Source organism: Rhipicephalus sanguineus, chromosome 11, assembly GCF_013339695.2.
Source record: "Rhipicephalus sanguineus isolate Rsan-2018 chromosome 11, BIME_Rsan_1.4, whole genome shotgun sequence".
Lineage (NCBI taxonomy): Eukaryota > Metazoa > Arthropoda > Arachnida > Ixodida > Ixodidae > Rhipicephalus > Rhipicephalus sanguineus.
In genome coordinates, this window is record NC_051186.1 from 49,517,704 (window position 1) to 49,545,594 (window position 27,891).

The following is a 27,891-nucleotide window of genomic DNA, read 5'->3' on the forward strand; positions in this document are numbered from 1 at the left end:
GCGCATGCGCGATGCCTTCTTTTCGGTTCACGTGTAATGCCAAGAAAACATGGCGTCTCTCGTGGAATCAGTTGCGGTGTCGGACAGCGGCGAGTATTTGGCGCATTCCAGCTCCGATGGCCGGCTAAAGTTATGGGACACGTCAACGGGTCGACTCAAGCAAGAGTACACGCCGAGCGCGCACCTCTCCGCAAAGTGCACGTGCCTTTCCTGGGGACCTACGCGGCAGCAGGCCTTCGTAAGTGTGCGGGCCATGTTCGCTTCGGCGTGTGTGACAAGTACGGGAAATAAAACGTCATTTACTCCGCAAGTAACGCGGTTGGGGACTCACTGGTGCGTCGATTGTCACGTCTGACGCAGCGTCGAAGCCGGCACTTGGCGCCGATCGTCGGTGCGTTTGTCGAGAAGCCATCGGCATGAGTGTCAGTGCGACCATGTGCTCTTGCACGCCAGGCGCCGTGAAAACTGCGTGCTCAGGATTCCTAGCTGGGGGTCCCGTCACGCTCCTGCGACCGTTACATCGCTTCTTGATCGTTCAATCTGCGTCTGCCCCTTGTATAAACCGGTCATCTACACCTGACATATTGTGCCTACCCCTGCCAAATCGTGTGACCGCATGAGTTTCCGTTTTTTGCAGGCTGCGCACAAGAAGAGAAAGCGGCAAAAAACGTCCGACGATGCGGGCGACGCGTTGTCGGAGGCCAGTCTGCTGGCGATGGGAACTGCGGAGGGTACCGTTCTGCTCTACAGTCTAACCAGAGGAGACCTACACAGCGAACTAGTAAGCGATCGACTTACTCTTGTTTGTATATTTTCCTCCCGCGAGCGAACGTTTGCCATACATGTCAATCGCACGTTCGCATCGCCGCTAACCGTTTGTAGTTTGTTAACGCGATTGTGTGCATCTCCGGCTGTGTTGTGCATTACCAACCTGTGCCGTGTGGTTTCGTGTTTTAGGTGTAATGTTGTGGCAATGCTGTTTGCACCACCAGGCTTTGAGGTCGTAGTAGTCTGAAATGAGCGAGATACATTATTTCTTGCGGTGCTAGCCGGATGGAAAAGTGGTTTTCCAGAAGTTGTGTCACTTTTGTGTCCAGATTTGAATGCGAGCGCATTACAATGATGTGTTAAACACTTAGAAGGATAGAAAGTTGAGCTAGTTTGTATGCATTGGTTGTAGAAACCTGTGATGCATGCAGACACTGCGCACAAAAGAAAAACAACAAGTTGTTTCTCTTGTTTCCGTTCTCTTGTGGCCGCGTTTGCATAATTTTATTCAATCGGGATGCCGGGCAGTGCGTCTAACTGAGCATCTCTATACAGAAAATGCTGTCTTTTGTACAGCGAGGCAGTTGCAGGCACTGCACTAAACTAGGAAAGTGCTCTCACTAAGAGATGCCTCAGTGGCTGGCACTATGGCATTTCAGCTTCATTGAGCGAGGTCGTTTTGTTATGCTCATTGGTGTCAGCGCATGCCGATGTAAGTCTCATCCTGCAACCTTTGTCGTGTATCTCGAAAGCGCCTGCGCTTTCGCAACGTGTTTAAAAAAAATAACACATTTGAAATTTTTGCAGACGGGAGGTCACACAGCAGCCGTGAACGGCATCTCGTGGCACGCCAGTTCGGACTCGCTGTTCAGCGTTTCCGACGACCAGCACATCGTTCACTGGAGCGTCTCCTCATGCAAGGTTAAAAGGTACGCGTACTGTTGTGGGGCGCCATGCAGAGCTTGAAGATGAAACTTGACGGTTCTGCACGCACGCGTTTTGAGGCTAACTTGTAAAATAAACTTCTTACGATGAGCTGAAAGCAGTGCTGCTGCATGACACCTCGTGTGATTAGCTGTATTTACTCTTGGGAAGTTGGGGAGAAAGAAAACATTCAGCATCATGAAGAACTTTTGTTTTGGTACAGTTTGTTTACACGTCGTGACACAAGTCTGCACTTATTAACGAGTGACACTTCAGACATTCGTGAACTGTATGACCTTCACTTTATGTGGTCTCTGTCCTTATGGGTGGAGATTACATACCACTTGTATCGATAAGGCCAGGAACATCTTGGTAACTTGGCATGTGGACCTTTTTTTTTTTACTATATGAGGCGCATATGGTTTGCACAACCATTCAAAAGTTTGTTTCGTTGTCATTACGGTATTACGTTTGTTGCTCATAAGATGATATCTCCAGAATGGCTAAACGGGCAAGTTAGAATTTACTTGTATAGTAGCAGTGTGCAAGAAGACTTGTAAACAGAATAGATGTCGATGGTGCAAGCGCTAGCGAGTAAGTTTAGTGTTTGTGTGGTCTTGTGCTCTGTTTCTATAGACGATACATAATAACCGTTGTGTTTTAAGCACTATGGAAAAGTTTATCAGTTACTCCCATATTATGGCTTCGAGGTGATTAGGTGTGTTGCTTGAGGTAAAACAGCAACAAAAAGGCTGGCCTCACCCAACTTTTGTACGCGATTCTTTCAAAGTAGTTAGTGTTGGCCTGCTTTATAAAGGTCCCCCAAACCACCCAGAAGTCGAAATTTAGTTGTGTTATTGCAGTTGGGCACGAGTCTGCAACAAACATGTTGCCGCAAGAATTTTTCAAAACGGTGTTGTAATAGCAGTTACATACCAAAAGTGGCCCTCGCTTGTTTCGCTCTTTCTTTCGCTACGCTCCGTCCGTTGGCTCGTCTCTCCTCCTGGCCAAGTGATCCTCCTCGCCATGAGAGGAGGAAAAGCAGTGAATATGTGTACCTGTGAGCAGACAAACAAGTTCTTGTTGCTGACATGACTAGATGCGCATGGTGATGTCACGACCAACTCTGGGGATACCAACATGCCCGTAGAGGAGCGGGGGATTGTTTCTTGGCATTTGTGTTGCACCAGCGGCTCGTAGCGCTGCTGCGCTTGGCACTGCTAATCATGACGGCATTCTGAACTCGCTGCGCGTGTTTGCTTCAAATGTTAACAAATATCGAAGGTGGTTTAGGGGCTCTTTAAAGCAATCACGTTGTGTCATCAGTGCCTTGTGAATATACATATCCTGCATAATTGCTTGCAGATGAGTCATGTGCCACTTTCTTTGTCCCTTCTTTGCAGCAAATGGAAAGCCGATCGTCACTGTGTGTACGCTGTTGCTGCCGTCGACGCCAACACAGTCCTCACGGCCAGCAGCAGTATCAAGTGGTGGAACGTAGACACGAAATCAATCGTAATGGTGCGTCACATCTTTTGATTACTTCACTACTTACGTTTCCTTCAAGTGCCTTCGAATGTTCGAGCGTAAACCCTCGACATTGTTCAGGGTTTGCCAGCTGCCTCTAAGGTTTCAACAAGATGTTTTGGTGTTCAGTTCGGTTCAGTTTTAAACTTGGTTCAGTGTTAGGTAGTAACGACGAATTTCTGACTCTTCATATCTGTAGTATTTACGCTAGCCGAGAAAAAGTACTTACGGTTCGAGCAGAAGCCAGCTAGCACAACTGTCTTTTACAGGCAGGTGCACCGCGGTTCTGCGGACACAGCTTAGGTTGTACTCTGCTATAGTTTGCAATTGAAAGGGGAAGGGGAGTGAAGCTCCTCATGCATTTTTTTCTCTCTCTCTCCCTCTCCTGGTGAGCAGAAGTTCACAGGTCACGTGACCGAGGTGAGGCAGATTCTGCCCGTGTCCGTGCCCAGCAAGAGCGGCGAGGTGAGGACCTACTTTCTGACGTGTGCGGCCAACGACCGGCAAGTGAGTGCATGGTGAGTACGTCCGTGTGTGCATCTCGCTCAAAAAGTTTTCATTCTGAAGGCAGCTCACTTAGGTGGACACAAGAACGAATGCAAGAGATGACAAACATAAAGCTCTGAAAAACAAGAGGGTGTCGATTGAAAGGGAAAACATATGCTTGTGTTGCGCAAAAGTTTTCTTTTATGTTTTGCGAAGGTTGGCCAGTCCGCAGTGTCCTGAAAGTTGATTGTTATGCATATATGTTTGACAAAGGTGTCTCTTATGAGCAGTTCTCTTATAAAGAGGTTCAACTTACTTTTTTTTTTACATGCAGGCGTTGCAATGTCAAAGCTGTGTGTAGAATATTTTGATTGTAAGGTAGCATATTGGCTTGCTGCACTGGCCCCTGTTTGGCAGAGGTTAAGGGGAGTTACCTCAGTGCAGTATAGAAAAGCACTCTTTACAGAACAATGTTGGCTAAGTGTGGCATTATAATGTTGCAAGCAGAAAAAAAGGATTGTATCAGCTTGAAGTATATTTCTATGCTTTGAGATGCTAATAAATTCAATGTTAGAGGCCTGTGTGCTAGATTTAGGTGTACATTAAAGAGCCCCAGGTGGTAAACAATTTCTGGAGCCCTCTACTACGGCGTCCCTCATAATCATATCATGGTTATGGGACGTAAAATTATTATTATTAACTTTTTGTTCCACATTACAAGGGACAGCATGTGTCTTTGACGACTGGCAGAGGAAGATCGCAGTAGTCGCGTGCTAACTACTCTGTTCTCACGCATTCGTATGAATTTCTTCAGCCGTGGGTGGTCTTGAATGTCGCAGGCACCTCGAGAAAGGAGCTGGTTCAAGCTCGTTAGCCAACTTCGTGCTGTCGGAGGAAGCGGTACACATCAGTGTTTCACATTCATCAGAAAACAAGGTACTAGAGCAGCCCTTGCATCGTATCGCATTTTTCTATCGTACTTGTTGCGTTTTTGTCATATTCTTGAAACCGAGCCTCAAACTGTCCTTTTCTCATAGACGGCGCACCTCTCGGCGGTGACCAAGTCCGGCGCACTACACATATTCGAGCTGCAGCTGAATGGGTAAGCAAGCCGCCAGGTGAACCATGTGCACTTATGCGGGACGATTGCCGTCAAACAAGTGATAATAATAAAAAAAGAAAGTTCATTTACAGCGTTTGCTCTCTGAGAGTTAACCCTTTGAGACACTTTATACACATTTGTTTACACGACCTGTTTTTGCTAGTTGTATCAACTAGTAGCTAAGAAAGAGCAAGGTACGCTGAAGGCTGGATAAATTGAACCTCCTGCGTATTTAATGTGTCATGTGTAGTGTGCACGTATCTCACAGGAGTACGGCCACTAGCGTGGGTTCGGACTTAGCGAGCCACCGGGCCGCGTCTGCCGTCGCCTCGCGTGAACTAGCGCACCGCTGCACACGCACGTTCGAGCGCAAACAAGGCGCCGAGCGTAACGCGGCAAGTACACAGTACTGCTCTCGAAATCCGCAACACTTTATTGCCTGCGGCAACACCACAAAACGCAGTACAACGCCCGCTCCCAAAGGCGGCGGGAGAAGCAAAACAGGCTTAACCACGCCATGGGCGAAAGTACAACACAAAGGGTGCCGCTAGCACGTCTCCGCGGGCAAAAAGGGCTCACGGCGACACGCCACTGAGAGAAACGTTCCCTCGTGACTATGCTGCGTGCTCTCACGATCAGCGACCAAAACAGGGCCCGATCGCTCGAGCAAGGGCAAACTCCGCTCGCGTTGGCTTCGATAGGTACGGTTTCGGCGTAGTAAGACCACGCGCGAATGCACCGCACCGCTCTTCAGCCTAGCGTTCGGAAAAGGACAACGTAAGGTAAGCGCTCGCCGCTGGCGCAAGGCACCGTAAGCGAACTCTGTCCAAGCGAGCCCAAACAAAGGAGCCGACGGACGGGAAAGAAAAGACGTGCTCACCTCACGAGGTCCAGAGAGAGTCTGACCGGTCTGACTCCCCCGCCGCACGCAACGTCTCGCGAGACGCGAGCACGCGAGACTCGAACGTGGCGCCACCGTCGCGATCCGGCGCCGGGGTGAGGGTTTAACGTCACCCCCGCTCGCCCAGCGCCGTAGGACGGCGGAGGAGGGGAGCGACATGATCGGACATGAGGATGGCAGAAATAGGCGAAAAACCCGCGCAATGGCGACGGGCAAGTCTCAATCCCCACACATGATTAAACATCATTTTGCAGTGTACTTTTGCATATAATCACTTTACGGAATGCACTAACATGTTCAACGAGTCATTTGACGTGCCACTTTTCGCAAGCCAGGTCAAAAGTACAATTTTTCTTTGCTTGAAATGAACTTAACCGAAAAATAAATTGCACTATATTTCTAGCTGAGAGATTTGATTCTATTCATGCGAGAACAAAACGTGCATGACTACAGGATAAATATGTATTTAACTGTAATCTAATTAAGATTAATCACTATCAAATACTTAAATCACCGTATTTGGGCGTTATTTTTGTTGCAAAATCGGGTGCCTTGAGACAATGTGTAAATTTGACGCGGTTACGGGGATTTCTTCATAGGTCGCGTCTGAAAGCGTTAAAATGGTGTGTGAGTAAATAAACGGCTTTATTTCGATGGTTTCTTTGTAAAACATGATAATCTTTTTGTTCACCTTGGTGATGGAATATTGGATATCATAGGACGAACAGTGTAAGTACACACTCCAGTATATAGAAAAGGAGCTGTGTTCTAGAAAAGGGTCCCGCAACACTTTGCAAACGTAGCCTGCAAATGCTGCAAATCAGTAGTCGAGGCTGCATGCTCGGCTTGTTCACGCCTTTTTGGTTTGCGATCAAGACCAGGCTTTCCGTCGTTGCAATCCGAGCAGTAGGAACCGGGCACATGTACCATAAGTTAGCCTTACCTTCTGGAAACGCATTGCAGTGCAGGCCGAGCATGTAGTTATGACGGTATGCGCCGTCACTAGGGTCTTTTGCAGGGCCTGTTTATGCACGGTAAGTATGGCAATACCATACTGTATGGCATTTCATCTTGTTACCGTATGCACTCAGCAGCTCACACAGCTAATACAGTTTCGCATCGTGATTCATTCAACCAGGAACAGTAGTGCTGTAGCGTAAACAGTAAGGTATCACCATAACTGTTAAAGCACCTTAATTCTTTTTCCAAGTGAAGCTTGTTGTAAGTCGCTGTTTTCAGGGGATGTGGCGCTGTACAGGGGGGATGGAACGAAATGCAAACACACAGCGCACTGTTTCCATCAAGCTGTGACCTTGTTGGCACTAAAAAGATGCTAGAATGGTTCTTGATTGTATCATGGATGACACTAGTGGCTTTGTATTACCACCCAGGCTACAACCGCTCGAAAAGAAAAGAAATGCGAAACAGCTGGGAATGTAGATGCTGCCACTGTTCGCGTTTCTTTCCATTCCCACTATACGTGAAAGACCCAGCGCCGGCGAGGGAGCAGAGACGCGGCCCGTGAAGTTACGCCGGTCACACGCTATAACTGTGCACCAGTTTCCAATAACTGATGCTTTCCCGATCGTGGGGTTGTCAGTTAGCAGCCGTTTGTTATATGGCAGTCTGATCTTCGATCCAGGTCACTTGTCATTTCAAGTTGCCACATTTCATTACCTGGATATGAACGCATGACCGTTGTCGTTGCCTTTGACAACTGAAGCGTTGCACTGCTAAGCACGGCCATGCACATTCTAAGCACATGGAAGCATGTGGTCCGATTCCCGGCATGAAAGAAGCGAAAGAGTTAGGAGGGAGCGTTGCACAATGCGATAGAAAGCCGAATGCTAGTAGGTCAGGCACGCACACACCAAGCTTCGCTTATCCCCATTTTCCCGACAGGGGAAGGGCTCCTGAATTTTATTTGGTGTCCGTGAGGTGGCAGAGGTACTTACCGTCAACCGTGGCAACACATTGCAGGCGCTGCAAGACACCCATGCAGCCCAAGTACACGGTGCAGGTGGCCACCGAGACCCAGAACGGTCGGGCCCCCAAGCCGCAGCCGGTGGCCATCTTGGCCGCCGCTTTCTGCCCCACCGGTGATCGCCTGTTGCTCTGCTATAACACCTTCCTGCTGCCCAGCTTCGAGCATCTGGTGAGCAATAGTTTTTTCTTCTCCTATTTTACAGCAAGGCTGTTGAGCAATAGTTTTTTCTTTTCCTATTTTACAGCAAGGCTGTCTTAGCCTAGCCTGTGCCACGTCATCATGGTAGTAGTAGTAGTAGTAGTAGTAGTAGTGGTAGTAGTAGTAGTAGTAGTAGTAGTAGTACATTCAAATCTAAATGTAATGAACACGGATAAAGCAAATTATCGTTTATATCGATGTAAAAGAAAAATAGTCTTGTCATGGATACAGTGTTATGGATGCATGTTTATAACGAATTTTCAGATATAACGAAGTTATTTTCGTGTCAGATGTCACGTTGTTATAGTGAGGTTATAGTGTATTAGTAGTAGTCACGCAGGTCACGTGTCCAGAGGGGGGAGTGAATAAATAAATAAATAAAGCGAAATGATGATGATGATGATGCTCGATCACATACACACTTGCGCTTAGAGCTTCGCTGTCCGACAGTTTTCACAGCGTGGAACTGACTGCAGTTTTTCTTTTTCTGTGTCTCTCTTCATCCTCATCTGTTCGCGCTGCACACTTTTCTCTACCACGAACCAACTGGTCAATCCAAGTTCCTTCTGCCTTCATCCGCCAGTCGCACTCACCAGCTTTCTCACATTTTTTGCAAGAATTGACGAGTTTGGGCTCGCTCTACGAGTTTACCAATGAAGATTCAAACTTGTCGTACCTACGTTCGTAGCGCAAAGTCTCAAACGAAATCCGCTCAAATTTCTGAGAGAAAGAAAGCTTCCCTGTTGACAACGAGAAATTTCACTCGGCCCAGGACTCGAACCTGGGACCGTTTTTCTGGTGCGGTCATTCTGAGCTAACAAAGATACAGCATATCACAATATGAGGGTGTACTTATGGTCAGCTTGTTCACATGGAGACATAATATGGCAAATCAGATCTGTGAAAGGAGCTTCAACGTACGGATTACAATTTCTACCTTTCATGAGCGTTCCGCCATGATCTGGGCTTCCGCATAACTAATCTTACTAGTGTACGATTGGTTTTTAAGAAAAAGACATGTTTACGCGAAAGTTTCACTCTTCAGTCTTCAAAAGCTTCTGCTAGATGTCCGATAGTAAAAGGATGCCAAAAGGTTACTTCGTTACACCATTGATCAAGTCTTTTTTGTAGTTCATGTTCCTGCATGTCGTACGGCACTCGTAATGTTGAGGTTTTTATTGTTCATTGAGGCTTAATGCTTGTGCACGTGAAGTATTACAGCGTGCAGGGTGGTATGAACTTTGTCTTCCAACACTGTCTGCTTTAGATTGCCCAGTGTAACGTTTAAGTTATGATTAAGATAAGCATTACGTGAAGTCGCGAAAAAAGTTGAAATGGTGGTTAAAAAAAAAGGAAATTGCCAAGCAAGTGGTGCCATCTGTGAAGCGGCACACGAACTATCATGGAAACGAGCGAGTCTCATTCAAAACGCTAAGGGGAGATATCTGAAGTGGACGAGCCACACTCGTCGAAAACGGTTTGGGCACAGTTTGGCAAGGACGAGCTGTGTTGATCCAAAATGGTTGAGGGGTTAATGGGTTGATTTCGTCGAGTGCAAATTGGATCTTTTTCCGCAGCTTGCACAAATGAGCAAATCGCGGCCGAGAAATTCCATTGCGATCGGGCTTGATTATTTCATGCCTTCCTTTCAGTTTCAGAACTGCTAAGAATGTCACGTGTCGTCTGTTGCAGAACATCGCAAAAGACCTGCGCGAACAAACGTGGCTTGTGCGGCAGGTGAAGCCCGCAGTTTCTTCTGCCGTTGAGGATGGCGTTTCCCAGGTGAGCAGCGCGGCGCCATTGTTTGTAACACTACTACACTCAAACCTCGATATAACGAACACGGATACAGTAAAACCTCGGTGATACGAATCTTGCGGGATCACCAAAAATATTCGTATCATCCGAAATTCGTATCACCAGAAAGTATGGAAAATTAGCACGCGACAAAAGAAAGCAGGCGTACATTTTCACTTATTGTTTTTCAGGGCCACAGCAAAGTCACGAACAGCTCTAAATGATTACCACTGAAGTTTTTAGACGTCAACGATCGTACGTGCACTCGTAAATATACGGCCTGTGCACACGTGTGTAATTATTGAACCAGATGTGTTGTGACCCGCGACAGCTAGTAGCCCCTTCCAAATCTCAATATGCTTTTCCGCGTGACATTAGAGTAGTGCGGCGAAAGTAAATTAGGAGCGCTTTGACGCGATAGATGAAGGCCAGAAAGCTTCAGATCCGCGGTCTTATGTTGTTATTTTCTTATCGCGGTGGTGTTGGGGATGTTTTTCGAGAGATCCTTGAAATGTTTTTCGGATGCTTTTCGAGAGATTCTTCTTTGGGCCCTCGTCCGCCTTTCATAGGACGTCTGATGCACGAGGACATTGCTTGCTTGGAGGACATGACTTGTAATCTAAACGCGAAAACACACGGAGGCACATTAGGGCCTCCAAGATTCGCTCGCACAATCTCGGAGGCTACGACGCGTCACTGAATGTTTATTGTGATCATTGTGAAAGAAAAGTATTTTTCTTACACCGTGATTCCGACGAATTGGCGGGGCAGCGCGCATGCCCGCGCTAGCGTTTCTGCGCCCGCACGTGCTTGGCGTGTCTTCCGCGACAGCGCGGACAGCACCTCTTCGTACCTGCGCGGTAGCTTACGTTCGTATCAAACGTCGCGGGGTCAAAATCTGTTCGCAACAACCGTACTCTATTACATTGCAGGCTTATGGGTCTTGGCTGGGACCAAAGCAAAATTCGTGTCACCCCGAAATTCGTATGAGCCGTGATCGTATCACCGAGGTTTCACTGTATAAGAATTATCGGTTATAACGAAGTAAATGAAGAATAGTCTTGTCATAGCTACAGTGTTACAAATGAACGTTTATAACGAATTTTCGGATATAACGAAGTTATTTTCGTGGCAGATGTGACTTTGTTATAATGAGGTTTGAGTGTACTGTGGTTATAGTTGTAAGCCTTGTTTGGAAAATTTGCTTATTGAAAAGCTGTTGACACCGTTCTCGCTCTCCCTGCCTTGTTTCGTGACATCTCACATGAATTTGTTACCTTTTGTGTGTGTGTGTGTGTGTGTGCGGGGTTCAGGTCAAACAACCGGTGAAACCCTCTAGGGAAGTGACTTCACTGGCACCCGGTCACCTAGCGCCCAGCGCCGGCAAACGCAAGACACAAGCTGACTCGATGGGGCAGGTAAGGAAGATTTTTACGTGGTGTTTCTTGTGGAATACCTCTCGATTTGCCCGGAAGACTCCCTATTTCCAGGCAGCCCTCCCGATAGTACGGCCGCGGCCTTAAATCTCTGGATAAACAGCCCTATCCTCCAGCCGAAATTAAAACAAAGGACAGCAGTTTTAAAATTTTTCCTGACCTTGAAGGACCTAACGGCTTGCCGCGGGACCCTTTCCTCTGATCATTGTTATTGCGTGGCCTTGGTTATTTGCAGCTCTGCACATTATCACTATCTCGACGAGGAGGTCGCAATGTCGCCACACTGCAGTGCACGCATAGTTAGCTTTGCCGTCGTACAATGTTATGCAGTGAAGCGTGCTAAGCATGGGTAGGGGCTGTGCTAGATTTCGCGATCATAGCACATTTGGCCCTGCACACGTGTGTAATTAATTAGGCAGGTGCACTATAAGTACGAGCACTGGTATGACTGCCAGCATCTAAAAGCTTTACTGCAATAATTCACAGCTGTGAATTATTATGATGTTACTGTGGCTCTGAGAAGCAAGAATCGGAATGTGTGTGTTCTTTCCCCCTTTTTTTTTGTTGTTGTTATGCAAAGTCGGTTCCTTCTGGGAAAGAGAGTTGGGGAAGCGTTGGTTCTGATTAACAAAAGCTTTCTTGCATTATCTGAAATCAAAATCAACCATTTGAAGGACTGTCGTTTCAATTGAGTGATTTCCATTTACTGCATTTCCATTTACACTAGAGGGAAATCTGGCGCTAGTGTCTGTGGAAGCTGCAATGCATGACGCTTCAGCCAGCATGGGAATGATGGGTAGTACATGGATCCGCCTAAGCTTTTCCTTCGGCTCTGAGTAACCTACAGCCACTTTGTCGCAAGATGAAGTTCAGCAGTCCCATTTCACCACCTTGACCCTTTTAGTAGGCTTGTGCGAATATTCGAATGATTATTACAGTATTCAAATTTGCTTCGATTCGAATTTAAGTTATTGGAAATGTCGAAATGAACAAATAGGTGTAATTAGTCCGCATCTAACCCCCCTCCCTTGTTAAGGTGGTTTCACTGCATTAGAGGGGTGCTATACCGTGAATACACCTATCCAGGTGAAATCCGCACTGCCACGAAGCCCCATTAGAAGATAAAATGAACATATTACCCTCACATCGATTCATCATTTCTTAAGTTTAAAAGCTTGTTATACCGGCTTATAGGCTATAAGTATAGTAAATTTTAAAGCTTAACATATTTTGCAGGTTATCACTTGCATTCTACCAGAAGTCAATTCCTGCTACTATTCAAAGTTGGTTCCACTTCCTTTGAACCAGAAAGAATGACATTTGCACATGCCTTGTTTCAATTAAAAAAAAATATTGTGCAGGTTAGTTGGATCATGACAAATATGCTCATTTTTCTTTATAATATGTGATACATACTATTCGAATTCGGTTCGTAATTATTCGACCAAATCACTATTGACTTCGAATTAGCTTCGAACCTAAAATTTGCTATTCACACAAGCCTAGTCATTACTGCTGTTTACTCATCATTGCTTTTGTATTAATTGTGTAGATTAAGTATTTTGTGTTATGTTATGGTAGCATTTTGTGTTATGTAATTCTACTGCTGCCTATATGTCGTTACTGCTGTTTACTTATCAGTGCTACTGCGCTGATTTTGTATATTATGTACCATACTCGTTCCATTATTCTGTGCAATTTAATGTATAAATAGTGCTAGAGGCCTAGCCAGGCAACACTTTTTTTTTAACGTCACCTTTTGCCACAAGTGCCATGGCAATCTTGTATTTTTGTACAAGTAAATAAATAAATAAATAGCTCACAAATTTCAGGGCAGCAAATCCAAGGAATTTTACGAGTGTGCTTCTTGAAGGCAGGCCTTACAAACAAACAAACAACTTATTTCAGCATCAACAGGGAAGAATACAACTCTGGTGAGGCTACAGGGTGCTAGCAAAAAGCCTCTAACGGCTTTGGACGAACTTAGCTGAACTCGTCGAGTTGGCCAGCTGCAGCATTTTGTACGTTGGCGTGACATTTTTGCGTGTGATGCTGGTGCAGTTGCCGATGGAGGAGAGGCTGCTGGCTGTCACACAGGCGAGTGGCAAGGAGCCCCCGCGTGCAGACAACCTGTCACAACTACTGCTGCAGGGCCTGCAGAGTGAAGACCCGAGACTGCTAAACGTGAGGCTCGCCGTTCTTTGCTTGCTGCTGTGGGGTGCGACAAGTGTTGCGTGAGCGGAGTATGCGCTCTGAGACGGCCTTTTAATGGTGGAACCATTTAAGCTCGGCAAACCTCTGATTCGCCTTCGCGAAAACCATTATCATCATGCCAGCGCATGCTTTCTTTGTCCTCTTCTGCTTTGCTCCCTGAACACGTGTATCCCGGTGTGCACTCTCCCGCTACACTGAAACCTCGATATAACGAGCATGGATATAACGAATTATCGGTTATAACGAAGTAAATGAGGAATAATCTTGTAATAGATACAGTGTTACAAATAAACGTTTATAACGAATTTTCGGATATAACGAAGTTATTTTCGTGGCAGATGTGACTTTGTTATAATGAGGTTCGAGTGTAAATGTGAGGCTCGCCGTTCTCTGCTTGCTGCTGTGGGGTGCGACCAGTGTTGCGCAAGCGGAGTATGCACTCCGAGTCGGCCTTTTAACGGTGGAGCCGTCTAAGCTCGGCAAACCTGTGATTCACCTTTGCGAAAACCATTATCATGTTGGCACATGCTTTCTTTGTCTTCTTCTGCTTTGCTTCCTGAACACGTGTAGCCCGGTGTGCGCTCTCCCGCTAAACGTGAGGCTCGCCGTTCTCTGCTTGCTGTGGGGTGCGACCAGTGTTGCGCGAGCGGAGTATGCACTCCGAGTCGTCCTTTTAACGGTGGAGCCGTGTAAGCTCGGCAAACCTGTGATTCACCTTTGCGAAAACCATTATCATCATGCCGGCACATGCTTTCTTTGTCCTCTTCTGCTTTGCTCCCTGAACACGTGTAGCCCGGTGTGCGCTCTCCCACTAAATGTGAGGCTCGCCGTTCTCTGCTTGCTGTGGGGTGCGACCAGTGTTGCGCGAGCGGAGTATGCACTCCGAGTCGTCCTTTTAACGGTGGAGCCGTGTAAGCTCGGCAAACCTGTGATTCACCTTTGCGAAAACCATTATCATGTTGACACATGCTTTCTTTGTCTTCTTCTGCTTTGCTCCCTGAACACGTGTAGCCCGGTGTGCGCTCTCCCGCTAAACGTGAGGCTCGCCGTTCTCTGCTTGCTGCTGTGGGGTGCGACCAGTGTTGCGCAAGCGGAGTATGCACTCCGAGTCGGCCTTTTAACGGTGGAGCCGTGTAAGCTCGGCAAACCTGTGATTCACCTTTGCGAAAACCATTATCATCATGCCGGCACATGCTTTCTTTGTCCTCTTCTGCTTTGCTCCCTGAACACGTGTAGCCCGGTGTGCGCTCTCCCACTAAATGTGAGGCTCGCCGTTCTCTGCTTGCTGTGGGGTGCGACCAGTGTTGCGCGAGCGGAGTATGTGCTCCGAGACGGCCTTTTAATGGTGGAGCTGTGTAAGCTCGGCAAACCTGTGATTCACCTTTGCGAAAACCATTATCATCATGCCGGCACATGCTTTCTTTGTCTTCTTCTGCTTTGCTCCCTGAACACGTGTAGCCCGGAGTGCGCTCTCCCACTCTGCCAATTTGTCCAGCATGGTAATGCAATAACTCAGATGGACGAGAGAATGAGTACAGTGAGAGAAAGAAAGGGTAGAGAAAAAGAGAGAAAGACAGACAAAGAAATAGACAGAGAGAGAAAGAAACATGCACAAAAAAAGATAAAAACAGAGATCAAGGCAGAAAGCAAAAAAAAAGAGAGAAACAAAATAATATAAAGAAATAGAGAGATACAGAAAGCGAGAAATAGAGAGAAAGAAAGGGAAAAAAAGATTTTAGAAAAGCATAGAAAGAGCAAGAAAGAAAGAAAGAGAAAAACAAGGAAAGCCACGCTGTTAACGTTGTTCCAGCTTTGCTGCACCAGTGCAAGCTGTGCCAATTTTAAAAATATGCAAGAAAAAAGCTAGGTTCTTTCATGCTGTGGTACTAGTGAAGAACTTTTGAGATTTCGATAGGCTGCCAAATGAATCAAATAAATCCTATTGTTGTGTGCAACAAGTCTAGTTAATCTGAGTGAAGACAGGTCAGTCTGAGTGCCACGCCTCAAGTGTGGGAATGAGACAGGTCCACAAAAAAGTTGCGTAGCGTGTGAACTAATGCTGCCAGATGGTACCGCAGCTCTGCATGAATGATAACCTTTTGTTGAAGTAATGTAATGTCATTAGTTTTGGCGTGCTGTAATTAATCATGTAATACAATTATTTTTTAAAGTTCTAGAAAAGTAATTAGTGATGCAATTTGATTACTTTTTTGGAGTAATTTTACCATCACTGGACAGCTCTTGGCTTCGTGCTTGAATCCGACATGTGCATCTTGTTGCGGTGGAACTCTTCGCTGCTCGTGTTGATATCTTAGTCCATTCTGGTGGCCCGTGTCGCTGTTTTATGGAACGCCTGAGGATGCGGAACTCTGTGCATTCCAATTTTTATAGAAATAATTGAAAGGCTCTTCCATTTTTCAGAGCGTGCTACAGCGGACAGACGAGACGCTCCTGCGGAACACAGTGCGGCGGCTTCCTTTGTCCAGCGTCCTGTCTTTACTGAAAGAGCTGCAACAGCGGATGCACAGCCGAGGATCGGGGTCAGTTCCATCATGGCCTGGCTGTCCTTATTACACTTTAATCTCATGATAACAGTTGCATTTGTCGTCAGTGACTTTGTTATGCCCTACGTTCATTATAAGTGTAGGTCTGTCGCAATGCAATAGCAGTGAGAGCACTTTCTATGTAATACATTATACGAGATAATTTATATCTGTGCTTGCAGCATCCGGAAGATTTGTTTGAGTAGTGTTCGTATTAGAGTAGACTATCAGTGAACAGAATCTGTGAACATGGGTGCAATTCTGTACCCCTGTTCATCTCCCATTAAATGGAACTCCTTTTTAACGGAACGTGTTTTTCTTGGTCCCTTCAGGTTTCGTTTAACAAGAGTCTACAGTATTAAAAAATTCGTCATTTCTGAATACAGTGAAACTTCGATTATACGACTTTCAGGGGACCGCGCAAAATCGTCGTATAATCCGGGCGTCGTATAATCGAAAAACCGAGAATATAGGCAGTGACGGTCATTTTTGCCCCACAACAGCGGCCACATAATGCCTAAGAAAGTCCGCGGCACAAACCTACGCTGCTCCGAGGAACGTAGATTAAATTAATTGAAAAAATGACAACCACGCATTTTATCGGAGGTGTGAACGAACCTTTATTTCTCACCTTTTAAAAAAATCTGTGATTTTCTTCTGAGAGTTTGCCCAGCCACGACGCATCAGCTTTCTTTCGATAGCTGCAACATCTGGCAGCAAGTCGCCGATCTCATCGCGTGCGCAAGCAAACCGCCGAATGTGGTCGACGTAGCACAACACGTCCGCGTAAGTCGTAACGGACACGCTAGCCTCTGCAGTGTCGTCCATCTCTTCCTCGTCGGAAGTTCCCGCAGTGTCGGGACGCACAGTTTCGATAATGTCATCCAGCGACACTTCACTGCACACTGCAACGTCGTCGTCGGCACCAACATAGTCCGCGAAAGATCCAGGCAGCTCCAGGCTGCCGAACTCTGGTTCATCGTCAACAGGCAGTGCATCTTCACTGGTAGAACAAGCACCACTTCTATTAAAGCCGCAGTGCCTGAAGGAGTTGGCGATAGTTTCTGGCGTGACTGCGTCCCATGCACTAGCAACGTAGTGCATTGCATCAAGCACAGAAAGCTTCTTATCCAACTGCTTGCGTTCCATGCCCGCCAGCCGACGCTGCACCAGAAACTTCCGATATTTCTGTTTCATGCACTTGATGACGCCAGCGTCAAGTGGCTGCAGCTGGCTAGTGCAATTGGGGGGCAGAAATACAACTTTCACATTTCTCAAATGCGACATATCTGATGGATGGCATGGCGCATTGTCAAGCAGAAGAAGAATCTTTCTGTTCTTAACCGCCATTTTGGAGTCCAGCTGCTGCAGATATGTAGAAAACATAGCAGCCGTCATCCAGGCTTTCCGGTTGAACGTGTACTGGCACGGCAGCCTTTTCAAATTCTTGAAGCATCGCGGCTTCTCAAACTTGCCGATCACGAGGGCAGGAAGCTTTTCAGAGCCGTCTTCATTAGAACAAAGCAATACGGTAAGACGCTCTTTGCTTCGCTTACCTCCGTGACAGCTCTCTCCTTTGAATGCCAATGTCTGTTCTGGCTGCATATTATAAAATAATCCAGTTTCGTCCGCGTTGAACACGTCGGACGGCTTGTATTCCCGTATCAATTCCGGCAGCAATGCAGTCCACTTTTCTAAAATGTCGGAGCTGACTGACGCGCTCTCTCCACAGCAGCGGCTGTACACAACTCCACTGCGTTTTTTAAAGCGATCCAACCAGCCATTGGAGGCTTTAAAGTCGTCAATGCCGCAGCGCAATGCAGCTGTCTCAGCCTTCTCCTTCAAAATTGCGCCATCCACGGCGATTCCTGAACTGCGGGCCTGACGCAACCACTCAACAAGGGCCTTCTCCATGGCAGCATATTTGCCATCTTTCGCGGCCTTCCTGTTCAGGCCGAACTTTGCCGCATTTAGTAGGATGCTGTCCTTCTTCGCGAGGATCGTTTTCAGCGACGACTCGGGAATGTTCAGGTCGCGGGCAATGCTGGCCTTTGTTGCTCCGTTCCGCTTCTCTGCCTCCTCGATTATGCGAAGCTTTTCTCCGAGCGTCAGCGGTTTTCGGTTCCGCGACATTGCGAGACGCAGCACTCGCAACCAAGAATTCGAAAGCTTCCTCGCACACCAATGTCCGAACACAGAAAATTTTGCACGTGGACACAGCAGCTGCGGCGCAGCACAACCAACCGATGAGGCAAACACGTGAAGGAATGGCTGAATGGCAGCACGGCAGTAGGCCTATTCGATTTGCAAGCTTCGACCAATTGCGAGCGGCTAAAACGCCCCAGCCCTCTGGTAGCTAGACAGCGGCGAGTTCCGGTTCCCGCGGCTGTCGCAAACATTGGCTCAACAATCGCCGTTCAACACGTCCGGTATAACGACACGAAATCTAGTGAAAGTTATCGCATACTAGAAAGCGAGCTCAAAATTATCTGCCATGTTATCTGCTCACAACGGTCACTACAAAACCACCCAAAAGAAGAGAGAGAAAAAAAAAGGCGACAACGGAAGTGCGCAGTGCAATGCGACAAAACGAATGCGCTCCGGCTGGCTCCGGCCAACGTTGGCTCTGGCTAGCCATGGCCGACCGCGTGTCGAAAAATTGAAGAGGCCCTGTGGTGGCAGCGCGGATACGAACTCGGTTCCTCGGTTTCCCGACTTTTTTCACCCGGCCGCAGTGTGTTTGCGTGCCAGCCCGCGTCATCGTAGGTCTTTTTTTTTCTCGGACAGTCCAGCGAAGCGTCGTACGAGGCGGGGCCGGCGTAAAATTGCGTCGCACAATTGATGTTTTTAATACATTATTTCTATGGGGGCTTTGCCGGGACCAAGCCAATTCGTCGTAAAACGTGGGTCGTCGCAGGACCGGGGGACGTATAATCGAAGTTCCACTGTACATCCGTTGCTGTGTTAAATGCAGAAATAGGTAAATCATGCGATTCTGTGTTAAATACAGACACAACAATAACGAAATACTCTGCAGAATCAACCCAGGCAGCGAAGCAGTTGTGGACGTCTGGTGACACCAACACTCTACGTGTGTGCTTCCAGCTTCCGACACACTGTTCCAGTTGCAAGCATGAGCTGCACCATGGTCGCTGCACATGCACTGCTCATTCTGTGCTGATTGATTTAAGATTTACTTTTCATTTTGTGACGTGTGAGGCTCAATGCTAGATCCGATCGCATCATGCGCTCAGTGCTAGATCTGAACGCATGACGACCTATGCTAATGTTTATTTCAGATCTGAAGCATTATTTCTTTGATGCAAATGCTAAGAATGGGAGGGAGTCTTTCCAACTTTCATGTCGACGTCAGCTGTGCATGAAACTGAGAATATAGGACATTGGATGACGTTTTCTATCATTTTTTTTTTCTTTGCTTGCTTGCAGTGTGTACCCTTACATGAAGTGGACCAAGACAGTGGTTTCAACGCACACCTCCTACCTGATGACGGTGAGCCTACAGTGACATGTTTATTTTGCTTCATATTACCACCCGAATTCACTGAAATAATTAAATGCATCATTGTGCTCCGTACAAATGATTTTTACTAATAAAAAGCAGCCACTAAGTTACAGTTGGCGTTACCTAAACTCTGTGAATATCGTCAGTAAATATCTTGCAGTTACCTTCACTCAGAATACCTTCACAGTGAATTAATTTGCGCTAGGGCACTTAGGAAACAGGTATACTTGAAAGGAACAGTCAAGCACTCAACCAAGAACTGCGAAATTAACCACTTATAAATCCCTCATCGGACTATTACTACAGTACGCCTCAGTGGTATGGTCACCTTCCATTGTACTTGACATAAATAAGCTTGAAGCCATGCATATGAAAGCAGTATGGTTCATTTTTCACCGACATGACTGCAATTTTTGTCCCTCATCTCACACATCCGCATTAATGATAGACTTTCTGGCTCATCTATGCATACCTGAGCGTGTCACTCTGCTACTTAAAGGGGCCCTGCTAGAGGTGTGCACGGGCTCCGGGTAGCCCGAAAGCCCGAGCCCGACCCGGCCCGCGGGCCGGGCTCGGCCGGGCCGATGCATTTCCACCTTGGGCTCGGGCCGGGTTCGGGCTACTTGGAGTTTTATCGGGCCGGGCTCGGGCCCGGCGCAAAGCCCGACTCAAGCCCGAAATATAGAAAATGAGCGGGAATTGTTTTCCAGCGCGCATACAGCGCCTTTTCCGCGGCCGCCCTTTACCACTTTTCCTTTCCATTCGCTACTTTAAACAAAAGGGGAGCTCTCCGATTATCTCTCTATGGAATCGTCCGCCTGTCCATCTGAAGTTTTAGTTTTCTGAAAAAACAAGCAGCAGAGATATCCTAAGCTTGCCAGGCTGGCAAAAAATATATTAGCAATTTCGGCGACGAGTGCAAGCAGCGAACGCAACTTCAGTTCAGCATAAAGCAAAAGCGCCGCACTTCGTTGAAGCCGGAATCGTGGGAGTGCTTGCTGTTTTGCACGACAGTTTGTAATCTGTTTAATAGAGACCGTTCGTCGTGTGTCGTTTGATCATATTCGATATGCTCAATAAAATGCCAAATTACCGGAAAACGATGTCTTGTTTTCGCAGCGAACCTTCAAAAAGCCGGGCCGGGCCGGGCCGGGCTGGGCCCGGGATTGTGTTTTCGTACGTCGGGCCGGGCCGGGCGGGCTCGCAGCCCTTTGCCGTCGGGCTCGGGCGGGCCTTCGACAAAGTCAGCGGGCCCGGGCCCGGCTCGGGCTTGGAAATACGGCCCGTGCACAGCTCTAGGCCCTGCAACACCTTTCCAAGTAGCCATGTAATGGCTTCATTAAAGGAGCTTATTTCCTCACAAATCGACCACCGCAAAAAATTTCTAGAATCCGTGCAGTATGAGTGGAGTTACGAAGATTTGTTGCACGCAGTGATTGCTTTCTCTCTTCTCTCGTCCTGATGAAAGCACTGGAAGCTAAGCAGGGAGGGGTGGCACGGGGGAAGAAGGTACGTCAAGCGCACACTCGTGACGTTGAGCACTTCTTTTTTTATTTCTTCGAACCCGCGGCGTACTTTCAGTGCGATCGCGCATGCACTCGGGAAAGTGACGGCCTTCCGCGGCGGCTGCAGTAACCACCAAGCTTGCCATGTTCAAATCAGCCAATGGCATGGAACTTGTGTCAGTGACGCAGCAAGCATCATTTGTCGAGAGAAGAGGAAGCGATTTTTAGCCGACTTTGAGAATTTACTGTAAATCCCAGGCCGCGTGCTGCACTATAATGTTTGGCGCGTGTGTTCTCGGGAGCCTCGACTACTGATCGGCAGCATTTTCTGACCATGCTGAAAAAGTGTTGCAGGGCCCCTTTAAGATTGTACACGGCCACAGTTGCATTCAAGCCCCACTTTCCTTCAGTCATTCCAATGGACGTGCCACACACCAATGCCACCCACTTAATATTGTTGCTTTCCAGCCATTTGTAAATGGAAATATTTTGCAAGTGCTGTTGACATTTGGAACACCTAGATGGTTCATTGTGGGAAAGGCCAAATGAACAGTTTAAGTATTACCTAACCACATTTTGTAATGCCTCTTTAATGCATTATATGTTGTTTGATCTACTGTCGGATGTACCCACACCAGCTGTGTCTCGTCTGTCAAGGTTGCAGTAACTGTAAATAAATAAATAAATAAATTATAAAATAAATAAATAAATAAATACAGTCTTGGTGGAAGTTTCAGCACAGCTTTGCAAAAGTGGTGTTCAGCAGTCGATCGACTAGTTAGTGCGGTTTATTCATTTGACAGCAGACACACTCAACAGCGACCGTTTTCTCTTTCTGCAGTGTAAGGAAGCCAACACACTGCTCAACCCGCTCCTCGAGCTTCTCGAAGCTCGGACCGAGATGTTCGAAAAGGTCTGCAGGCTCAGGGGCAAGGTGGACCTCATCATGGCACAGGTAGGTTCTTTCACTCCTCCTTTCCCCTCCCCTCGCCCGTTTGTAACACCAATTCAACCCTTTCCCTCCCGTTGTCCAATGACCAATGACGACTACAGTAAAAGCTCGTTAATTCGGATTTCACGGGACCGGAAAAAATGTCCGAATTAACCGAATGCCGAATTAACGAATGAACAGGAAAAAACATTAAAATCAAGTTGGAGAAGCATACCTTTATTTGCTGAAGCATTTTGTAATGGTCGTCTGCGTTTTCACGCAGATTCCGGCTTACATTACAATTTTTCTTAACTTTTCCAAATGGCCAACAGCACGCAAACTGTCGGAAGTGCTCAGGCAAACGCCCTCTAATATCAAAAGTGCCTCCGAGACTTCCCGTGAAGTGCGATGAGGTCGCGACATCATTAATAATTTCTTGATCGGGCAGGAGACCAGTCGTGGCGACGCAATCATCAATCGCGATGTAGTCCTGAAGGGTCATCTCTGTGGGAAGGACAGCATCGAAGGTCGGGCAGTCACCGTCGGTGGACTCGGCTGACACCTCGTCGATGCCACCGTCGGCTACTGCCGCATGCTCGGGCCTCACATGTAAACACGGTCACAACGGGAAAAAACAAGAACTCCGCAAGAAGAGACGGTGCCGACACAACACAAGGGAAAATGGCGTCGGAGGCGCAGTGGAGCGAAGAAAGAAGACGCCGACGTTCGGTGACGCTGCGATCGCCCCCACTAGTTGATGACGATGGCGATGTCACTCAAGTTTCGGTTTCGCCCCAGTGGTGCCAGCGCTGCTTTACCACACATTTGTGTAGCGGCAGCCATCAGAATTTGTCCGAATTAAGCGGTGCAGAGCCCAATTCTGACGAATTAACGAAGGTTTGGTCCCATAGATTAACATGCACTTCGGCCGGGACCAATAGAGCCGTCCGAATTATCCGAATTAACGGGTGTCGAATTAACGAGCTTTTACTGTATACTCGTCATCAACAAAAATTGGTCCCGCATGCAACCAATGACGACTACACTCATCGTAGTTGTGTTTCTTGACACTAGATGGCCACACTTCTCCATGTCGTGCCATATGCGTCTCGTCTTTCATTTTATTGGCCATCTTTCATTGTTTCGCCATGCGGTGAAGCCATCTTCGAGCTATTTTTTTTAATGCAATTAGGGAAATAAAGAAACCTTATTGAATTCAAATAATGCTACTGCTTTATTCAGAAAAAGAAAAGCTCTACAAATTGAGCAAAAAAAAAAAATTCAGGTAGATTTGGTACAATTTTCTTGTTTTTTCACGGTAGGGAAAGGGCTAGACTGCTTACTCACCTCAGGTATCATACGAAAAGGGTCTTGTTCTGGCAGTAGAGGCACAAGACACCAAACTTTCATCAAGGGCTTCTTTAAACATGATTAATAAGTTCTTCTGATTTAGAACACGATGCAGTTTGTCTGTTTTATTATTTAGCAGCACTTTTTCCCAATTTCAACCTAATATTTGAGTTATACGTTTCCCAGCTACTACTTCTTTTTTTCCCCGAAATTCCGCGAGTCATGTATTTTAGTGGTTTTACTGTACTATGAACCCTGTTGTGAGCGCATGTTTGAATAGACCTTTAAAAAAAAAGCATTTACACTGTCGTATGCAGGTCGCAACGAGGCATGAGGATATGGACTTACCAACTGAGCCTCTCTGCGTCGTAAACGATGGTACGCATTTCTTTCCTGCTTGTGAATTGAAATCATTTTGCCAAGTGTCTCACTCTGTGGACGAATTGTACCTAACTTTGAACTGTTTTCTTGCTTTTGCCCCCCCCCCTCCTTTTTTTTCAAGACTCGTCAGATGATGACATTGACCAGGACGCAGAGCACTCTGACGACGAGGGAGAAGAGGTCAGTCTGCGCATAGAACTATTGAGAGAATGCATATGATTATTGTACTATAGCAGCCTGTAAAGTCTGGCTTCTCGATCAACAAAACTATGCTGCACTGCGTGGGCTACCACATTTCATGCTTTTAAATACAGTCAAATCTCGTTACAACGAACACCACATTAACGAACATTTCAAATTAACGAACTTTTAAGAAATCCCGTGCCGACTGCTTATAGTTTCAATGTAAAAATATTTCACTACTACGAACTTCAGAATAACGAACATTTCAGAATAACGATCGTTATTTAATTTCCGTGTAATCTTAACAACACCTCAGTACTACGAACTTATATCCCGAAATGCGAGGATTCTTAGATTTCAGTGTATCGGTCATGGCAGTCGGAGCTGTAAGGTAGCAGACGACGCAGCGCGAAGAGCGGACGCCCTCCGGCTAAAACCTGAGATGGCACGGGAGGAGAAAGACGCGGGCGGAGAACTTTTTTTTTTTCCCCCTTCGTTGCGGAGGCGACAACGCATCAGGTTTTGTAAAGGCCCAACCACATGCATAGCACGCGACTTTCGAGCGAAGGCGACTGCGACAAACGGGCTCCGTCGCGCTGCTCGATTGAAAACTATTGCGCGCACGCAGGCAAATTACGAAAAAGAATTACAGAGTAGATGAATGACAACATGCCAAATTTATTATTGTCTTGTTTGAGATAAAGATGCCATAAAAGCGTTTTGGGACTTCCTTTTTTCGCAATCTTATGTTTAACCGCGGCAGTAGTATCTGCTGTGATCCCATGGGGCGCCCGGAAGCGTACGCTGCCTACGCTACGTCGCACTTTGCAAACTGCGTTATGTTGGGGTTAGTCCACGAGGCGCATTTCGACAACGTTTCCTCTTGCTGTCTTAGAACGTTTAAGAAAAGCCGCAGCGCCTCACGTCGTTGCTTCGCAGGGAGAAGGGCTACCTCACACGACGACGATGTTGACATTGCAGCAAGCTACCACCACTGCAGCAAGCTACCACCGAAACATCAAAACGAACCGTTGATCATAAATAACGACAAAATACGGCCGCTGCCTCGCTCTCCGCGTGAGATGGGGCTGTAAATAAGGTAGTCTGTAACTTGCATTCCTTGAAGTACGCGCCGATTGGAAGCATCACGAGCAAATTGCAACCGAAGCAAGGGTCAGAGATGCTGCCATGTTGTTGGATATCGTCATGCTCACTTCCGGGCGACAAGCGATGTTTTCTGGCTTTCCAGAAACCTGGGATGCTATTGCGGAACGATTCTATTTCAGATTCCAATGCCTTTCGTGCTTTTCGCGCTTGGCCAGTGGTCAGAACGACGGTCCGTCCGCGTTATCAGCGCGATCAGCCAGCCGTGTAGAATCGGAAATAGCATCGTTTCGCGATTGCACCCCTGCGACAAGCGACGGCGATGGATGGCCCTCCGCGACAGCAAATCCTGTCGGCCGTCGCTCAAAACTCACGTGCATGCAGTTGGGCCTTAAAGGACTGCAGCGATGACATGGACGACGATATCACGGCAGCACCCGAAGATCGCGACGAGTCCGTGTCGGCCACAGATGCGTTGGACTACTTGAGGAAACTCCGCATATTCATAGAAAAAAGCGGAACAGCGACCGAAGTGGCGGATAAAAATGCGGACGGTCTAGAATCGTTCGTGACGCAGAGTTTGTGCTGCACTCGTCAAAAAAACGATCACGGACTATTTCAAATAAACGTGCCTTGTCTAACGTTCACGTGTGCATTGTTGTGAGAAACGAGTTCAAGGACATACCGTTGCAAAGGTAGAACGTTTGCGTTACTGAAATTCTATTGTTATGGTAAATTTTTGGGCTTTCACTATAACGACCTTTCAGAATAACGAACATTTTTCCGCGGTCCCCTGAAGTTCGTTATACCGAGATTTCACTGTACAATGCCTGCGAAGTTGAAATCTGCGCTTTTTGCGCTAACTTTGCGTTTCTTTGGGCACAGCTGATGTTTAGTAATAGTAATACGTATTAGTCAAAACTATTGAAAAGAAAGAGCCTATGTACCAACGGAACGCTATTCTAAACGGGTACAGTTGAACCCGGATATATCGAATCTGAAGGGGATCGCAAAAAACTTCGATATATAGGTAATTCAATACATACAGTAAAAGCTCATTAATGCAGCTGCCGTTAATTTGGAAAATCGGACAATTCTGACGTGTTCTCTGGTCCTGGCAAGCATATGTATTGTTTAACGGCATCAAACTCTCGTTAATTCGGTCATATTTCACTGCAACCCAGTTAATTCGGATGATCCTCGGAGCGCGCCAACCACGAAGCGCCGCAAATGTCCGACACAAAGCAACGAGAACAGCGTTTGCGAACAACCGACACGGCCACAGGCCATCAGAAAAGCGTGGTCGCCATCCGTGATTGTGCATTAGCGAGCCAGGCTTACTCAGCAGCAGATGTGGTGCTCCGCAGTTTTGTTTCGACTCCGGGCATAGGCCACGTGTGTGCCTTCAGAACTGCGTGGGTCATGTCTTTAGCGACCACTGTTTTGTCCTCAGTGGATGCGGCACTTAATAGCTTTGTTTTGACTTCGGGCAGTGCACGCTCAGTCTAAAAAAGGCAGACATGGTAGAAGCTGAAGAGTTTCAGCTGCGGTCCCATTGCATAAAACTTTTTGCTACGTTGTAATGGACGAACGGTCAGTTGCCGGCCATTTTTTCGGTGAGAAAATTATCGTCGCGTGTGTGGTGTTGGTGGTGGCGGTACGTAATAAAGGACGGGTTCAGAGCACATTTTGGCTTTGAGACACGGCGGTCTCGAGCTGTGTTCACATTGTGAGCGATGTCGCGAATGACAAAAATTGTGGCATTCACACTGTTCTTATGCAAAATGAGTGCTGGATTTACGTATTCACCAAGAATATGAAAGTGCGTTGATGCAGTCGACACTTGTTTATATTTTTTCTGGATTTTTTCGATAATTCGGCATTCGGTTAATTTAGACATTTATTCTGGTGTCGTGAAATCCGAATTAATGAGCTTTTACTGTAGAACATTTTACTCAAACCTCATTATAACAAAGTTGCGTCTGACACGGAAATAAGTTCGTTATATCTAAAAATTTGTTATAAACGTATATTTGTAACACTTTATATATGACAAGACTATTCTTCATTTACTTCGTTATAACCAATAATTCGTCATATCCGTGTTCGTTATATCGAGGTTTGATATTTCAAGGGGATCTTATAACTGTTAGATATACACGATAGTTTGTTACACGCGGGTTCAACCGTACACATATTTTTTTAATATTCACATGTTCCTTGCATTTAATTCTTTCCTTTTGTGATTTTTGGCGTGGTCTGCGACATCTGTGGTGAGATCTTCACTGTAAGACTTATTTTAATGTTACATCTCATCAGTTTTGATGCACAGTCCCTTCCGCTTGCAAGGATGTCCCCCGTACGAGACAATCTCGTGTGGACTTCAAAAACTCCATTGGCAGAGCCGCTTAATCGAGCCTGACTGTTTCAGGGCGACATGTGGGAGCTGTCAGACGGCGACGAAAGAAGTCGGAGCGAAGCCGACGAGAACTCTGGCATGGAAGACGGAGAAGCCGACTCGATGCAAGAAAGCAGCCAAGACGAAGACGAGGACGATGGTTCGGACATTGCATGACAGGAGCACATGTGCCATGTACAGATCAAAGACGTCTTGTAAAAAATATGCAACTGTCACCGCACCAATTAAAGAAAAGCAGCCGTTCATTGGGCATTTGTTTCTGCGTCGTTTTCTGGTAGTGGAGGAACACTGTAGGTGTAGACAAGTCTGCACTGCTCAATGCAGTTGAGTGCTATTCTGGACATTGTCAAATTCCATAATGGCGGCTCTTTAAGCCCATCAGAAATGTCGTAGCAGCCCTCTGGGCCATTCAGAACTCACAAGATGGCGAATTGGACAACATGGTGGAATTTGACAATGTGCAAACTGGCTTCCCTGGCTAAATTGGAGGTACTATTGCGTGCTTTGAGCTGCAGGTTGCGTCAGTGTGTTTGTGAAGATCTCGTATGCTTGGACATGTTTTCAGATGTAATGGAAGGAACTTAACTCCTAATGTTTTGCAACGTACGTAGC

The 27,891-nt window shown here is 46.8% G+C and overlaps 2 protein-coding genes across 2 annotated transcripts in view; one reads left to right on the forward strand and one right to left on the reverse strand.

Moving 5' to 3' along the window:
- Positions 1 to 27,529, forward strand: LOC119374158 (WD repeat-containing protein 43). The gene is made up of 17 exons (XM_037644223.2): positions 1 to 238; positions 638 to 781; positions 1,576 to 1,697; positions 3,096 to 3,213; positions 3,616 to 3,737; positions 4,545 to 4,641; positions 4,743 to 4,807; positions 7,689 to 7,863; positions 9,586 to 9,675; positions 11,004 to 11,108; positions 13,188 to 13,310; positions 15,762 to 15,880; positions 19,331 to 19,394; positions 21,753 to 21,866; positions 23,510 to 23,570; positions 23,695 to 23,753; positions 27,292 to 27,529. The coding sequence occupies exons 1-17, from the start codon at positions 50 to 52 to the stop codon at positions 27,433 to 27,435; spliced, it is 1,911 nt and encodes a 636-aa protein (XP_037500151.1). The 5' UTR covers positions 1 to 49; the 3' UTR covers positions 27,436 to 27,529.
- LOC119374828 (DNA-directed RNA polymerase III subunit RPC6) overlaps positions 1 to 27,891 on the reverse strand; it is a 339,724-nt gene that overhangs the window by 124,235 nt on the left and 187,598 nt on the right. The gene's annotated exons all lie outside the window — the stretch shown is intronic.